At 40.8% G+C, this 15,760-nt stretch overlaps 1 protein-coding gene across 5 annotated transcripts in view; it reads left to right on the top strand.

The window, feature by feature from the left end:
• Window positions 1-15,760, top strand: part of TUBGCP5 (tubulin gamma complex associated protein 5) — a 101,366-nt gene that overhangs the window by 61,281 nt on the left and 24,325 nt on the right. For all 5 annotated transcript variants that reach the window (XM_004758503.3, XM_045070568.1, XM_004758505.3 and 2 more), the window contains one exon: window positions 14,765-14,967. In XM_004758503.3, coding sequence (XP_004758560.1) covers window positions 14,765-14,967 — 203 coding nt within the window. The remainder of the gene's footprint in view (window positions 1-14,764; window positions 14,968-15,760) is intronic.

Genomic DNA, 15,760 nt, shown 5'->3' with positions numbered 1-15,760 from the left:
AGCTTTATTTCTGCGTAGCTGTTGGGATCTCTCTCTCCCCCCCCCGTGCATGTCTATATATACCAAGGTTGCACAACCAATCACTCACAGCCACATAGATACAAAATCCTAAGTTCCGCCTATTGGCTCGCATCCAGCTGCCATCTTAATGGTGTATTTACTTTCGGGCACCGAAAAAGTCGTGCGGCGCCCGGGGCCCCCCGCGGGCCCAGCCGGAGCAGCTCCACGCCGCCACCGCAGAAGCATCACTGCGCATGCGCTAAAAGCCGCTCAGGCACCGACAGCCCCCCTCCCCTCTGAAACCCTCATATTGTTTCTCAGAGTCCATAGTCTCTCATGGTTTTATCTCCCCGTCTGATTCCCCACCTTCTTTGTCCTTTCCTTCTCCTAATGTCCTCCATGCTATTCTTTATCTTCCACATATAAGTGAGACCATATTTCACTTTTTTTTCACTGTTTTTCTCTGCTTGACTTATTTCACTTAGCATAATCCCTTCCAGTTCCATCCCTGTCAGTGCACATGATGTGTATTCATCCTTTCTGATGGCTAAGTAATATTCCATTGTGTACCACATCTTTAGCCATTCACTGTTGAAGGGCATCTCAGCTCCTTCCATAGTTAGGCTATTGTGGACATTGCTGCTATGAACATTGGAGTGCATGTGCCCCTTCTTTTCACAATGCCTGTATCTTTGGGGTAAATACCCAGTAGTGCCATTGCTGGGTATTTAGGGTAGCTCTATTTTTAGCTTTTTGAGGAAACTCCATAGTGTTTTCCAGAGTGGCTGTACCAGCTTGCAATCCCACCAACAGTGTAAGAGGGTTCCCCTTTCTCCACATCCTCTCGAACATTTGTTGTTTCCTGCCTTGTTAGTTTTTGACATTCTAACTGGTGTAAAGTGGTATCTCAATGTGGTTTTGATTTTAATTTCCCTGATGGCTAATGATGTCGAACATTTTTTCATGTGTCTGTCAGCCATTCGTATGTCTTCTCTGGAGAAGGGGCTGTTCATGTCTTCTACCCATTTATTTTATTTTATTTTATTTAAGATTTATTTATTTATTTGACAGAGAGAGATTACAAGTAGGCAGAGAGGCAGGCAGAGAGAGAGAGGAGGAAGCAGGCTCCCTGCTGAGCAGAGAGCCCGATGCGGGACTCGATCCCAGGACCCTGAGATCATGACCTGAGCCGAAGGCAGCGGCTTAACCCACTGAGCCACCCAGGCGCCCCTGTCTTCTACCCATTTGTTGACTGGATTATTTGTTTTTTGGGGTGTTGAATTTGAGATGTTCTTTATACATCTTGAATACTAGCCTGTTATCTGTAGGGTCATGTGCAAAGATCTTCTCCCATTCCATATGTTGCCTGTTTGTATTGTTGACTTTCCTTTGCTGTGCAAAAGCTTTTTATCTTGATGAAGTCCCAGAAGTTCATCTCTGGTTTTGTTTCCCTTGCCATTGGAGATGTGTCTTGAAAGAAGTTGCTGTGCCCAGTGTCAGAAAGGTTACTGCTCTGTTCTACTCTAGGATTTTGATGGATTCCTGGTACACATGGAGGTTTTTAATCCATTTAATTTATCTCTGTATGGTATAAGAGAGTGGTCAAGTTTCATTCTTTTGTACATAGCTGTCAAGTTTTCCCAGCACATTTGTTAAAGAGACGGTGTTTTTTCCATTGGATATTTTTTCCAGCTTTGTTGAAGGTTATTTGACCGTAGAGTTGAGGGTCCATATCTGGTCTCTGTATTCTGTTCCATTGATCAGTATGTCTGTTTTTGTGCCAATACCGTGCTGTTACAGTGATTACAGTTTTGTAATAAAGCTTGAAATCAGGCAATGGTTGAAACAGAGTCCCCTAGTCCATCTTGTGTCTTCTTCAATTTCTTTCATAGTTTTTCTGAAGTTTCTAGAGTATAGATTGTTTACCTCTTTGATTAGGTTTATTCGTAGGTATCTCCTGAGTTTTGGTGCTATTATAAATGCAATTCATTATCTAATTTCTCTTTGTACAGTTACATTGTTAGTGTACAGAAGAGCAACTGTTTTCTGTGCATTGGTTTTGTATCCTGCCACATTACTGAATTGCTGTATGATATCTAGTAAGCAGGGGACAGAGTCTTTGGGTTTTCCACATAAAGTATCATGTCATCTATGAAGAGAGAGAGTTTGACTTCTTTACCAATATGAATAGCTCTTACTAGACATCCTAGTACTGTGCTGAACAATAGTGGTGGGAGTAGGCTTCCTTTTCATACTCCTGATCTTAACAGAAAGGCTCTCAGCTTTTCCCCACTTGAGAATAATGTTCACCGTGGGCTTTTCATTGATGGCTTTTATGATATTGAGAAATATTCCCTCTTTTCCTACACTCTGAAGAGTTTTAAATAGGAAAGGATACTGTGTTTTGTCAAATGCTTTTTCTATATCAATTGAAAGGACCATGTGATTCTTCTCTCTTCTCTTACTGATTTCTTCTGTCATAATGATTGATTTGTGAATGTTGAACCACTCTTGCATTCTAGGAATAAATCCCACTTGGTCATAGTGAATAATCTTTTTAATGTACTGTTGGATCCTATTGGCTAGGATCTTGTTGAGTATTTTGGCATCCATGTTCATCAGGAATATTAGACTGTAAGTCTCCTTTCTGATGGTTCTTTGTCTGGTTTTGGGACCAAGGTAATGGGGTCTCATAGAACAAGTTTGGAGGTTTTCCTTCTGTTTCTATTTTTTAAAACAGGTTCAGTAGAGTAGGACTATTTCTTGTTTAAACATTTGGTAGAATTCCCCAGGGAATCCATCAGGTACTGGACTCTTGTTTTGGGGGAGGTTTTTGATCACTGGTTCAATTTCATTACTGGTTATTGGTCTATTCAGATTGTCAGTTTTTTTCCTCTTTCAGTCTAGGTAGTCCATGGGTTTCAAAGAAGGCATCCATTTCTTCTAGGTAGCTTAATGTATTGGCATATAGTTGTTGATAGTAATTTCTAAACATTGTTTCTGTTTCCTAGGTGTTAATTGTGATCTTTCCCCTTTCATTCATAATTTTATTAATTTGGGTCCTTTCTCTTTTCTTTTGTATAAGTCTGGGCAGTGGTTTATCAATCTTACTGATATTTCAAAGAATCAGCTTCTAGTTTCATTGATGTGTTCTATTGTATTTCTGGTTTCTAATTCACTGATCTCTGCTCTGATCTTACTTATATCTCTTTTTTATGGGTGGCTTAGGGTCTATTTGTTGTTGTTCTTCTGGTTCTTTAAGGTGCAAGTTACTTTGTATATTTGGGATTTTTCTGTTTTTGGGGGTTGGGTTTATCTGTTTCCCCCTTAGGACCACCTTTGCCATTACCCACAGATTTTGGACTGATGTGTTTTTGGTCTCATTGGTTTCCTTGAATTGTTTGAGTTCTTCTTTAATTTCCTGGCAACCCAAACATTCTTAAGCATGATGGACTTTTAGTTTCCAATTGTTTGAATTCCTTCCATATTTTCTCTTGTAGTTGAGTTCCAGTTTCAAAGCACTGTGGTCTGAGAATATGCAGGGAATAATCTCAATCTTTTGGTATCAGTAGAGACCAGATTTGTGACCCAGTATGTGTTCCATTCGGGAGAAAGTTCCATGTGCGTTTAAGAAGAATGAGTATTCTATTGTATTAGGTTGGAATGTTCTATATATATCTATGAAGTCAATCTGGACCAGTGTGTCGTTCAAAATTCTTGTTTCTTTGTTGATCTTAAGCTTAGATGATCTGTCTATTGCTGAGAGTGAAATGTTGAGGTCTTCTACTATAAAAGTATTATTATCAATATTTTTCTTTATTTTAGTTAACAGTTGGCATACATACATAAGTAGTTGCCTGCGCCTGTGTTGGGGGCATAGATATTTATAACTGTTAAATCTTCTTGTTGGATAGATCCTTTAAGAATGATACAGTGTCCTTCTGTATCTCTTTTTTTCTTCTTTTCATTTATTTAATTTCAGCATAACAGTATCATTTTTTCACCACACCCAGTGCTCCATGCAATCGGAGCTCTCTATAATACCCACCACCTGGTACCCCGACCTCCCACCCCCCCACCACTTCAAACCCCTCAGATTGTTTTTCAGAGTCCATAGTCTCTCATGATTCACCTCCCCTTCCAATTTACCCCAACCCCCTTCTCTCTAACTCCCCATGTCCTCCATGCTTTTTCTTATGCTCCACAAATAAGTGAAACCATATGATAATTGACTCTCTCTGCTTGACTTATTTCACTCAGCATAATCTCTTCCAGTCCCGTCCATGTTGCTACAAAAGTTGGGTATTCGTCCTTTCTGATGTATATGGACCACATCTGTATGTATTGTGTATATGGACCACATCTTCCTTATCCATTCATCCCTTGAAGGGCATCTTGGTTCTTTCCACAGTTTGGTGACCATGGCCATTGCTGCTATAAACATTGGGGTACAGATGGCCCTTCTTTTCACTACATCTGTATCTTTGGGGTAAATACCCAGGAGTGCAATGGCAGGGTCATAGGGAAGTTCTATTTTTAATTTCTTGGGGAATCTCCACACTGTTCTCCAAAGAGGCTGCACCAACTTACATTCCCACCAACAGTGGAAGAGGGTTCCCCTTTCTCCACATCCTCTCCAACACATGTTGTTTCCTGTTTGGTAATTTTGGCCATTCTAACTGGTGTAAGGTGATATCTCAATGTAGTTTTAATTTGAATCTCCCTGATGGCTAGTGATGATGAACATTCTTTCATGTGTCTGATAGCCATTTGTATGTCTTCATTGGAGAAGTGTCTGTCCATATCTTCTGCCCATTTTTTGATATGATTATCTGCTTCGTGTGTGTTGAGTTTGAGGAGTTCATTATAGATCCTGGATATCAACCTTTTGTCTGTACTGTCATTTGCAAATATCTTCTCCCATTCCGTGGGTTGCCTCTTTGTTTTCTTGACTGTTTCCTTGGCTGTGCAGAAGCTTTTGATTTTGATGAAGTCCCAAAAGTTCATCTTCGCTTTTGTTTCCTTTGCCTTTGGAGACATATCTTGAAAGAAGTTGCTGTGGCTGATATCGAAGAGATTATTGCCTATGTTCTCCTCTAGGATTCTGATGGATTCCTGTCTCACATTGAGGTCTTTTATCCATTTTGAGTTTATCTTTGCATACGGTGTAAGAGAATGGTCGAGTTTCATTCTTCTACATATAGCTGCCCAGTTTTCCCAGCACCATTTATTGAAGAGACTGTCTTTTTTCCACTGTATATTTTTTCCTGTTTGGTCGAAGATTATTTGACCGTAGAGTTGAGGGTCCATATCTGGACTCTCTACTCTGTTCCACTGGTCTATGTGTCTGTTTTTATGACAGTACCGTGCTGTCTTGGTGATCACAGCTTTGTAGTAAAGCTTGAAATGAGGTAACATGATGCCCCCAGTCTTATTTTTGTTTTTCAACATTTCCTTAGAGATTTGGGGTCTCTTCTGATTCCATACAAATTTTAGGATTATTTCCTCCAGCTCTTTGAAGAATACCGGTGGAATTTTGATCGGAATAGCATTAAAAGCATAGATTGCTCTAGGCAGTATAGACATCTTAACAATGTTTATTCTTCTGATCCAAGAGCATGGTCTTCCATCTTTTGTGTCTTCAATTTCTTTCATTAGTGTACTGTAGTTCCTCAAGTACAGATCCTTTACCTCTTTGGTTAGGTTTATTCCCAGGTATCTTATGGTTCTTGGTGCTATAGTAAATGGAATTGATTTCCTAATTTCCTTTTCTGTATTTTCATTATTAGTGTATAAGAAAGCCACTGATTTCTTTACATTGACTTTGTATCCTGCCACGTTGCTGAATTGCTGTAGGAGTTCTAGTATTTTAGGGGTGGAGTCTTTTGGGTTTTCCATATAAAGAATCATGTCATCTGCGAAGAGAGTGAGTTTGACTTCTTCATTGCCAATTTGGATACCTTTTATTTCTCTTTGTGGTCTGATTGCTGTTGCTAGGACTTCTAATGCTATGTTGAATAAGAGTGGTGAGAGTGGGCATCCTTGTCTTGTTCCTGATCTCAACGGGAAGGCTGCAAGCTTTTTCCCATTGAGGATGATATTTGCTATGGGTCTTTCATAGATAGATTTTATGAAGTTCAGGAATGTTCCCTGTATCCCTAACTTTGAAGTGTTTTAATCAGGAACGGATGCTGGATTTTGTCAAATGCTTTTTCTGCATCAATTGAGAGGACCATGTGGTTCTTCTCTCTTCTCATATTAATTTGTTCTACCACATTGATTGATTTGCGAATGTTGAGCCATCCTTGTAGCCCAGGGATGAATCCCACCTGGTCATGGTGGATAATCTTTTTAATGTGCTGTTGGATCCTGTTTGCTAGGATCTTGTTGATAATCTTAGTATCCATATTCATTAGTGATATTAGTCTGAAATTCTCTTTTTTGTTAGGGTCTTTGCCTGCTTTGGGGATCAGGGTAATGCTGGCTTCATAGAAAGAGTCTGGAAGTTTTCCTTCTGCTTCAATTTATTGAAACAGCTTCAGGAGAATAGGTGTTATTTCTTCTTTGAATATTTGGTGAAATCCCCAGGGAATCCATCAGGTCCTGGGCTCTTGTTTTTTGGGAGGTTTTTGATCACTGCTTCAATCTTGTTACTAGATATCGGTCTATTCAGGTTGTCAGTTTCTTCCTGGTTCAATTTGCGGAGTTTATAGTTTTCCAGGAATGCATCCATTTCATCTAGGTTGCTTAGCTTATTGGCATATAACTGTTGATAATAACTTCTGATGATTGTGTCTACTTCCTTGGTGTTCATTGTGATCTCTCCCTTTTCATTCATACTTTTATGAATTTGAGTTTTCTATCTTTTCTTTTGGATTAGTGTGGCCAATGGTTTATCGATCTTATTGATTCTAACGAAAAACCAGCTTCCAGTTTCATTGATACGTTCTACTGTATCTCTGGTTTCTACCTCATTGATCTCAGCTCTAATCTTGATGATTTCCCTTCTTATGTGTGGAGTTGGTTTGATTTGTTGTTGATTCTCCACTTATTTAAGGTGTAGAGACCGCTGCTGTGTTCTGAATTTTTTTATTTTTTTTTAAGGGAGGTTTGGATGGCTATGTATTTGCCCCTTAGGACCACCTTTGCTGTATCCCATAGGTTTTGAACCGAAGTGTCTTCATTCTCATTGGTTTCCATGAATTGTTTCAGTTCTTCTTTGATCTCCTGGTTGATCCAAGCATTCTTAAACAAGGTGGTCTTTAGCTTCCAGGTGTTTGAGTTCCTTCAGAACTTTTCCTTGTGATTGAGCTCCAGTTTCAAAGCATTGTGATCTGAGAATATGCAGGGAATAATCTCAGTCTTTTGGTATCAGTTGAGTCCTGATTTGTGACCCAGTATGTGGTCTATTCCTGAGAAGGTTCCATGTGCACTAGAGAAGAAGGAGTATTCTGTTGTTTTAGGGTGGAATGTTCTGTATATATCTATGAGGTCCATCTGGTCCAATGTGTCACTCAATGCTCTTGTTTTCTGTTTCAATGATCTATTTCTGAGAGAGGCATGTTAAGATCTCCTACTATTAGTGTATTCATATCAATATCACTCTTTATCCTCATTAACAGTTTTCTTGTGTAATTGGCTGCTCCCATATTGGGGACATAGATATTTACAATTGTTAGATCATCTTGGTGGGTAGTCCCTTTCAGAATGATGTAGTGTCCTTCTGTATCTCTGACTACAGTCTTTAGTTTAAAATCTAATTTATCTGATATGAGAATCGTTACCCCAGCCTTCTTTTGAGGCCCATTGGCATGAAAGATGCTTCTCCATCCCTTCACTTTCAGTCTGGGTGTATCTTTGGGTTCAAAATGGGTCTGTCGTAGACAACATATGGATGGGTCCTGTCGTTTGTTCCAATCTGCAACCCTGTGTCGTTTTATGGGCGCATTTAGGCCATTCACATTGAGAGTGATTATTGATAGATACGTTTTTATTGACATCGTGTTACCTTTGAAGTCTTTCTTTCTGTAGATTATTTCTATATTTCTGTTCAATGCTATTCTTAGGATTTTTCCTCTTTTATAGAACCCCCCCCCCTTAATATTTCCTGCAGTGTCGGCTTGGTTGTTACGTAGTCTTTTAAGCCTTGCCGGTCTTGGAAACTCTTTATCTCTCCATCCATTTTGAATGTCAGTCTTGCTGGATAAAGTATTCTTGGCTACATGTTCTTCTCATTTAGTGCCCTGAATATATCTTGCCAGCCCTTTCTCGCTTGCCAGTCTCTGTGGACAGGTCTGACGTCATTCTGATAGGCTTTCCTCTTTTTTTTTTTTTTAAAGATTTTATTTATTAATTTGACAGAGAGAAATCACAAGTAGACGGAGAGGCAGCCAGAGAGAGAGAGAGAGAGAGGGAAGCAGGCTCTCCGCCAAGCAGAGAGCCCGATGCGGGACTCGATCCCAGGACTCTGAGATCATGACCTGAGCCGAAGGCAGCGGCTTAACCCACTGAGCCACCCAGGCGCCCTAGGCTTTCCTCTTTAAGTAAGGAGCCTCTTTATCCTAGCAGCTTTCAAGAGATTATATCTACAATTATGATTCCTCAATTTGACTATCAGGTGTCTTGATGTTTTTTTGGGATCTTTAATCTTGGGTTGAGACTGTTTGGCCTCTAGTACATGAACGCTGGTTCCATTCGTGAGATTGGGAAAATTTTCATGAAGAACTTGCTCCACTATATCTTCTAGACTTCTTTCTCCTCTCTTTCAGGGATTCCAATAATTCTGACATTGTAACGTTTCATGGCATCATTTATTTCCCTGATTCTGTTTTCGTGGCTTCTAAGCTGTTTGTTCCAGGCTTCCTCCTGATCCTTTCTGTGTATCTGTTTGTCCTCCATATCACTAATTCTGTCTTCTCTCTCAGTTACCTTAGCTTTAAGAGAATTTAGATTAGATTGGAACTCATTGTGAATGTCATCCCTGGTAGCTTTCAGCTCTGCCCTAACATTGTGAACATCATCTCTGGTCGCTTTCAGTTCAGCCCTAATCAATTCCGTTTGGTCATCCATGGCTTTCTCCAACCTAACTATTGCCTGGATAATTGTTGGCCTGAATTCTCTCCGACATATTGTCTATGTTGATAGCCATTAGCTCTGTTGCAGAAGGTCCATCCTCTGTATTTTTCTTCTGTTGGCCATTCCTCCTCCTAGTCATTTTGGTCAGAGATGACTGAACGGATATAGCTGGATGTATCGACCATGGTGCAGTCAAGGTGCACCCTGGAACGCTTCTGAGCAATCAGGATTCCCCATCCAAACGAGAAAAAAAAGAAAGGAAAAAGAAAAAAAAGAGAGAGAGATAGGAAAAAAGGGAAGATAAAAAAGAAGGCCCGGCCCAAATGGGCCCCAAGGTAAGATTTATGAAGTATACAAACAAAAAGACTGATAAAAGTATATGACAAGAGGGGGGGGGAAAATATATATATATATATATACATATATATATGCAAATAAAGCATATATGTATATGTATATGTGTGTATATATATGTATATATACATATATATATATATGCAAATAAAGGAAGAACCTCATCAAAAAGAACCCCAAGTGTAAGATTTATATACTATCAGGACAAACACAAAGACACAGAAACACTGGTGCAAGAAAAGTTGGGAGAGTGATTATAAATTCTCAGTGTGGGCCAGGAAGGTTGTTTTGATTTTTCCTGGATGTATCTTGATATTTTTGTTAAAGGACTCAACTTTCCTAAGATAAAGGGGGATTAAAAATTGGTTTACCTATAGGGATAGTATTGATTGGGGAAAGGGAATTACTTTGAAGTTTAACTCTATATGAATATTAGAAAATTTAAAAAAAGGAATAAGCTATACTAAACTAAACTAAAATTAAAAAAACAAATTTAAAAAATAGAAATGCAAAGAGAAACACAGGTGTATGTATCAAAAAGTTCGGGTTAGAAGGTTACTATGGAATTTGATGTACTAGACAGCTAGCTCACTGTGATGGTAAATAGGTTAAAAAATTATCTATATATTTAAAAAAAAAAATGAGCCAGAATAGTTGGGATGAATTAAAAATAAAAGTTGTCCTATGAAATAGTGGTGGTTGTTCTCTTGTAGCCTTTTTTTTTCTTTCCTTGTTGGTTTTCTGGGGGAGGGGCCTGCCACATGGGTTTTCAATCAGAGATGTTCCCTGAGTTAAGCCTCAAGGGGGTGGGCTCTGAGGAAACCGGTTTTTTCAGGCTTTTGTTCTCTGGAGGTTTTTATGTTTGTTTACTTTTTTTTTTCCTCTCACCTTGACCGCTTTTGATGGTTTTTGTAGGTTTAGAGGAAAGCAAACTGCACCCTGACTTCCCTCTCAGAGAGAAGGCTCAGTCTGCCCTCCTGTGGGTGCTGCAGAGCCCATCTAAATTCCCCTTGGCCGGGTCGCCTGGGTGGCTCAGTGGGTTAAGCCTCTGCCTTCGGCTCTGGTCATGATCCCAGGGTCCTGGGATCGAGCCCCACGTTAGGGCTCTCTGCTCGGCAGGGAGCCTGCTTCCTCCTCTCTCTCTCTGCCTGCCTCTCTGCCTACTTGTGATCTCTCTCCCTCTGTCAAATAAACAAATAAAATCTTAAAAAATAAAAAAATAAAAATAAATTCCCCTTGGCCGCTGGCAGAGCAGGTTCCAAGTCGCAGTCCCTGGGGACGCAGGATCTTCTGCTTGTACCCAAAACCACGGCAGTGGCAGCTGTCTGGGCAGCTCCAGACCGCCAGAGAGGTTCCAAGCAGCAATGGTACACTGAGATTTTCCCACTGGCCCGGGCTGGGAGTGCCTGGTCTTTCTGGGTCTAAGAGCACCTGGCTTGCATGCACCTCTCTCCGGGGAGGCTGTGGGTCATGCACGGCGGCGTCTCAGGCTCTGGTAGCAGGGCACAGGTCCGAGAGCACCAGGCTGGGCTTTCGCGCATCTCTCTCAGGGGAGGGTGAGGGGCGCTCATGTCTCAGGCTCTGTAGCTTGGCTCAGCGTTCTGCCGTCTGGCGAGGCTCCCAGCCCCTCACAGGAGCGGGACCCCATGCGTTCTCGGGCACACTGGCAGCTCAGGGATCAAGACCTGGTTTCTCCGCCACACTCTCTCTGGCTCAGCACCAGGGGAGGCTGTCCTGGGACAGGGGACTTAAGCACCTGTCCCTAGCTGCCTGATTCCCACAATTTCCCACCCCCTGCGATCCTTTGTTCTGAGTGCTTTCAACCACTCTCCAAGTTAATGCTGGTCCCCAGAGGCAGGGCACTCTCGTATTAGGGGTATTATTTTCCAATCAGTCACCTCTGGTGGCTCCCTCCCACTTTTATTTATCTTCCAATATCAGTTCACCATTCCCACTCCGCTTTACCTGCCCACTGCTGTCTTCTGCCCCTGTAGAGATCCAGACGTGTATAATTCTGATCTCAGGTTGATTTCATGGGTGATCGGAGTTCTTTGGTAGGTAATCAGCTCACTTTAGGGTACAAGTTAAAACGGCGCCTCCTCCTACTTCCCCGCCATCTTGTCTTCAACCTTCTTCTCTATCTCTTATTACAGTCTTTAGCTTAAAATTTAATATGTCTGATCTGAGAATTGCTACCCCAGCTTTCTTTTGCAGTCATTTGGCATGAAAGGTGGTTCTCCATTCCTTCAGTCTGGATGTATCTTTAGATTCAAAGTGAGTTTCTTGTATAGAGCATATGGATGGGTCCTGTCTTTTTATCCAGTCTGCAACCCTGTGCCATTTCATTGGAGCATTGAGGCCACTCACATTGAGAGTGATTATTGAAAGATACGATTTTTTATTGCCATCATGTTGCCTGTGAAGTTCTTGTTTCTATAGATTGTCTCTGTAAATCGTCTATGTTATTCTGGGGGCATTTTTCTTCTTTTATAGAGCCCCCCCTTAATATTTCTTACAGGGCCAGCTTGGTGGTCACATATTCTTTCGGTTTCTGCCAGTCTTGGAAGCTCCTTGTCGCTCCATCCATTCTGAATGGTAGCCTTGGTGGATAAAGTATTCTTGGCTGCATGTTCTTCTCATTTAGTACCCTGAATATGTCTTGCCACCCCTTTCTGGCCTGCGAGATCTCTGTGGACAGGTCTGACATTATCCTGATGTTCCTCCCTCTGTACAGAAGAAGTCTCTAGGGGAACCTAGCCATTTTCAAGATTGTTTCCTTGGGCCTAAGATTTCCAAATTGTACAATCATATGTCAGGGAGTCAGTCTGTTCTCATTGATCTTGGGAGGGGTCCTCTCTGCTTCATCGATAAGAATGCTCGTTTCCTTCTCCAGATTATAGAAGTTCTCAGCTATGATTTGCTCAAATATATTTTCTAGACCCCTCTAGAAAGACCCCTCTCTCCCCAGCCCTCAGGGATTCCAATACTTCTGACATTGAAATGATTCATTGCATTATTTATCCTAGCAGTCTGATTTCTTGGGCTTTAATCTGTTTTTCCCATGCCTCCTTGGTTTCCTTCTTTTCTATCATCTTATCTGCTAGCTCACTAATTCATTCTTCTGCCTCATTTATCTTGGCTGTCAGAATATCCAGTTTAGAGAGCATCTCATTCACAGCATTTTAAGTTCGGCCCGATTAGATCTCATCCTTAAAGATTCTATATTGTCACTAATATTTTTCTCAAGGCTAGATACAGACTTCATAATTGTTACTCTGAAATCTATTTCTGACATCTTGCTTATATCCATATCCATTCGGTCTGTGACAGAGGCCACAGTTTCTGATTCTTCTCTTTGTTGGGGGTTCCTCTTCTTAGTCATTCAGTTGGGGGGTGGTTGTGGGAATGTACAGAGTCCAAAGTATTAACTGTGATGCAAGCAAGATGCACCTGGTTTAAAGGAACCTTAGGGCTGTCATCGTTTTATTCTTCCAGTCTGTCTTCTGGGGGAGGAGCCTGCCGTACTGTTACTCAGGCAACCTTGCTTGGGCAGACTTACCTTGCCCCCTGGTGAGGGAGTGGGGGAAGGAGGCCCTCAGTGAAAACTATTTTTTGAGGGGCTTTTGTTCTCTGATGGCATCTCTTCCCAGAGCCAAAACATAAGTGACTGATTACAAACCTCTGTCTCAGAACAGAGAAATCACAGTGTACTCTTCACTGAGCTCACCAGGCCACACTATCTCCCTTTCTGTCTGCGCTGCTAAAAACCACAGCCTCTCCAGTTGTGCATCCCACAGCAACCAGGCCTGGGCCCATCTCTGCCCTTTGTGTTTCTAAAACCACAGGCCACCCAGGTTCACACACACACACCCACGGCTCCTGGATCCTGTCTGGGGGCTGCACTAAAGTCCTTTCCCCACCACTACTGGTCTGCAAGTCTGTGCCCAGCCCCCAGCCCAGAAGCCTTTGTGCTCCAGTGTTATATCCCTCCCCCTTCTATTTATCTTCCAATATCTACATGCAGAATTGTGGCTTCCTGTATCATACCTCAAGACCGTGGGAGATATTCTGTTTGTAGAGATCTAGATATATGTTCTTAGATGTGAGGCTGATTTTGTGGGTATTCAGAATCATTTGGTAGATATCCGACTAAATTCAGGGGACCAATTGAAATCAGATCCCCTAGTCCTCTCCATCTTTTCCCATCCCTATAGCATAAATTCTTAATGGAATTCCTATGTTATGTGATGGCATGTGATGTGTGTGTGTGATGGCATGTGTGATTTTGATACATATTGCCATGGCTCTCCATAGAGACTAGTTGCTAGCAATGTATATGAATATCTGTTTCCTCACCCTCTTGCGAATGAACAGTGTGTTTTCAAAAATATATTATCAAACAGGTATAAAATGTTAACCAGTGTCAGCTTTCCCTTGCCCTCTACTTTCATTTTCAACTACTACAAAAAATAGTACCCAAAAGTCCTGGGTTCCCATTACCTAACTTCTCAATAATTCCCACCCTAGCATAATCATATTAGGTTATCCAAACTAGGAAATTGACATTGGCACAATACATTAATTAGTCTGCAGACCTGACATGAGTTTCATCAGTTTTATAGGTATTTGCTGTTTTGTGGGGATGGGAGTAATATCTTCATGTATAGTTCTGTGACACTTTATCACATGTATATATTTGTATATCTTCTTCCATCTTCAGGATACAGAGTTCTGCCATCCCCATGAAAAAACTTACTCTTATTCCCCTTTGTTGTAACCACCCCCTCACTAATAAAGTAGCCCACTGAAGTCCGTTTTTTATTTGCCCAGTATAGCTTTAATTTGTTTTCTTTTATTATAATTGAGATTGAATATCTCTATATGTTTAAGAATCACTTTTATTTCCTCTCCCCTTAACTGTCAGTTCCTCTACACATTATTTTTCTTCTGAGAAGCTGTTTTTTCTTTCTTTTTTTTTTTTTTTAAGATTTTATTTATTTATCAGAGAGAGAGAGGGGGAGAGAGCGAGCACAGGCAGACAGAATGGCAGGCAGAGGCAGAGGGAGAAGCAGGCTCCCCGCCGAGCAAGGAGCCCGATGCGGGACTCGATCCCAGGACGCTGGGATCATGACCCGAGCCGAAGGCAGCCGCTTAACCAACTGAGCCACCCAGGCGTCCCTGTTTTTTCTTTCTTTAGGGAAATTAGCTCCTTATGATATAAGATTAAAACCCACCAGTTTGCCATGTCTTTCCATAAGTGACTTAGCATTTATATCACATTCTCAATACAGATATTCTTCCTTGCTAATGAGTTTGATTTTTTAATATTTTGCAGATACTACAATAACTCTTGCAATAGTGGTGGACAAGTTGGCACCTCGACTGGCTCAGCTCAAGGTTCTGCATAAAGTATTTAGTACTGGAGTAGCAGAAGTTCCACCTGACACTCGAAATGTTGTTCGGGCATCTCACCTACTCAACACACTGTACAAGGCCATTCTCGAATATGACAATGTTGGAGAAGCCTCTGAGCAAACAGTATGTAAGACCTTCATCCTAAGTTGTATGACTCCATTCTGTTCAGCCGAAGGAGTGGTGGATAGCTTATTATAGCTCTTTGTAAAAATAGGGCTTAAATCATGCTGTGTCAGACAGCTGTTCAGCGTTTTTAAACACTGAAAAAAAAAGTTAGTTTAAAAATTAGCTTCTAAATTCAAGGCTACAAGAAACCAGCTTCTTGGCTTTAATCACAGAGGTCGTGGGGAGGGTGCAACAAGGACAAAGGAAAACATAAAAGCTAGATTTGAAAAATAGCTAGCTGACTTACATAGATATTTGCAACAGCTCTTTTTTCAATAAAAATACAAATCTATTATATAAGGTATCTAGAGTAGTCAAATTTCATAGAAACAGAAAGAATGGTTCTGCCACACACTGGGGAGAGGAGAAAAGGGAAGATGTGTAATAGGTACAGAGTTTGGGTTTCTCAGCATATTGCCAGAGATCTGTTTTCACAACAATATAAATATACTTAACACTACTGAATTGCACACTTAAAAATGCTTAAGATAGTGTATTTTTGTGTTACTTTTTTTGGTCACAATTTTTAAAAAATTCAAGAGAATATAATCTAGAAAGCTGCATGTTTGTTTGGATACACATTTTAGGTCTTTCCTAGTTTATTGATATAACTGTTTTCTCACCATTTTGGTACTGCACTTCAGTATAAAACAGGTTGATTCCTTTCAGCTATGCAGTTTTTTTCCTACTGGGAACTACAGTAAAATGAAATCATTTCCTTATTCTTTTTAAGATTTTATTTATTTGTCAG

The sequence above is a fragment of the Mustela putorius genome, unplaced genomic scaffold, assembly GCF_011764305.1.
Source record: "Mustela putorius furo isolate JIRA1106 unplaced genomic scaffold, ASM1176430v1.1 tig00003972_pilon_pilon_pilon, whole genome shotgun sequence".
Classification (NCBI taxonomy): Eukaryota; Metazoa; Chordata; class Mammalia; order Carnivora; family Mustelidae; genus Mustela; species Mustela putorius.
This window is presented reverse-complemented; position numbering and strand designations above follow the sequence as displayed.